General features: G+C 36.5%; 1 protein-coding gene across 1 annotated transcript; it reads left to right on the forward strand.

The window, feature by feature from the left end:
• Nucleotides 1-818: 818 nt before the first annotated feature.
• Nucleotides 819-1,542, forward strand: LOC118756010 (zinc finger BED domain-containing protein 1-like; the record flags this gene model as incomplete). Its single annotated transcript, XM_036490802.1, has 2 exons — nucleotides 819-1,035; nucleotides 1,095-1,542. Coding segments are annotated over exons 1-2 (639 nt in total), but the record flags the coding sequence as incomplete, so codon positions are not given.
• Between the last annotated feature and the right edge of the window lie 761 nt (nucleotides 1,543-2,303).

The raw sequence follows: 2,303 nt of genomic DNA on the forward strand, positions 1-2,303 counted from the left end.
TGTTTTGTTACTCTATTTTATTTTATTCCTTTGATTGTACATGTTAAATAAAAGCTTGTTTAAATAAATTTTTTTTACTTTAAAATGCTGCTTGCTGCGATATGGGCACATGCTCACTGTAAGCTTTTTGGTGTGGCATACATACATTCATCTTCAGCTTTTCGTTTGATTTAGCGATGGGCATAATGTGCACATACGGCAAAATGCCCAAACGTGCAAACCGCGGGCAAATGTGCAAACCGTTGGGTAGATGAGGTGAGGTAATTATGCCCGGGGGGAAACAGAAAATTTTGCGCGAATTGCATCTGTATGTGTGATCGGAATGAGAGAACAAGTATATGTGAGTACTCACGAATTTGGGACCCCATGGCTGCCAACTTGCCTAAAAGCACCAAAAATTTTTTTTCAGTAAAATTTAATATGCATCTATACTACATTAGTGATCGGTCCAAGATATAAGTATTTATCAAAAATCAAAATAAATAGTAACGCACTAATAACTATTTTAAACTTTTATAGAACAAATTGAATTTTCACTTTAATTCAATCAAGATATATATTTTATTTGAAACAATGCATTTATTCACATATGTATGTACTAGGGCTCGTAAAATTATCCGACTATTCGACTAATCGGTTAACCGATTATTCGATTCGTAACCGTTCGCATGCTTATTAGTCGGTTAATGGTATTCGAATAGTCGCCCGCCTTCGATTATTCGAATAGTTGCTTTGCTTCGACTACTCGAGCATTGTAGCAAATCGAATTTCAGTAACCGAGCTTTCATTGAAATTTCTTTGACAAATGAAAAAAAAATTTTTTTAAATATATACATGCACACATATGTATGTATATTCAGATACAAAAATGAGCGGACGCAAAAGGAGCTGGGTTTGGGATTTTTTCGAAAAATCAGAGGACGAAAAGGAAGTAACATGTTCCATATGTGGTGCAGTTTTGTGCTACAACTCCTCCACATCCTCACTGAACAACCATTTAACAAAAATCCATAACAAAAATCGCGAAAACGAGAGGTAGGTATTGCTTTAGCCATCGTCTCTAAAATATTTCGCAATAACATTTCAATAATTAGCGCACATTCAGCCGAAGCTTTCCACAGTGAAATTTCAAGCGATAGGCCCAACAAATCCAAGAAGAAGAGGCTAGAAGGTGACACAGCCGTCGTTACACACGAACGTCAAGAAGAAATTTCACGAGCAGTTGCACGTTTGATTTCAACCAACATGCTACCGCTTTCAATTGTGTCTTCCGATGGCTTCAGAGATTTTATGAAAGTGATAGAACCCGGCTACAAAGTTCCCTGCGTTAGAAGCATTCATTCTCGCTTGAAGCTATTATATAAATCCGTCAAAGACAATATATGCAATGAATTGGCGGAGGCATCAAGTGTTTCAATTTCTGTGGATGAATGGTCTTCTCGAACGCTGGATTCTTATATATCAGTAGAAGCTCAGTATTTTAACTCAAAATACGACTTGTGCACTGCTACGCTTTGTAACAAGCAGTTGGAAGGTATTAATGTAAACCCATAGAAAATCTACTTTTACTTAAATATTTTTTGTTCTTCCAGGAAGACCAAATGCAGATAATATTGCTTCCACTGTCGAATCAGTTTTAAATGACTGGAATATTTCAAATAAGGTTCAATCAATAACTCACGATAGTGCAGCAGTTATGAATGCTGCGGCACAGAAACTATTAAATATACCTGATAGTGTTAAGTGCAACGCTCATCTTCTGCAGTTGGTTGTTAAGGATGCAATTGGAGCCGTTCCACAGTTTACTGAAATATGCAAGAAAGCCAAAAATGTGTCTTCGTATTTTCATCGCTCAAGCGTAGCCAAAAATGCTCTTTCAATTCGCCAAGTACAGTTGGGAATTAAAGAAAATCGGCTAGTTCAATCTTGCGAGATTCGTTGGAACTCGAAATTATACATGTGCGAAAGTATAATTTAAACCGCAGTGCAATCTGCTTAGTTTTAGGAGATAGAGCAGTCACCAAATCATGCGATGCACTTAAACTTGAATTTACTGAAAGAGAATGGAACGAATTGGCGACTCTGGTGAGGGTTATAAATCCATTTGATAAAGCTACAACAGTGTTATGTAGCGCAAAAACTGTAACGATGTCTTTGGTCCGTCCTATAATAAATCGGTTTACTCAAAATCATATGTCAGCATCTTCTACTGATGGAATAAATGAAAAAATATTTAAAGAATGTGCCAGAAGATCTTTTTTTAAAAGATTTAACATTGGAAACAGTTGCGATGACATTCCTGC

This window comes from Rhagoletis pomonella, unplaced genomic scaffold (assembly GCF_013731165.1).
Source record: "Rhagoletis pomonella isolate Grant_MI unplaced genomic scaffold, Rhpom_1.0 Rhpom_scaffold_08350, whole genome shotgun sequence".
In the NCBI taxonomy this organism is placed as follows: domain Eukaryota; kingdom Metazoa; phylum Arthropoda; class Insecta; order Diptera; family Tephritidae; genus Rhagoletis; species Rhagoletis pomonella.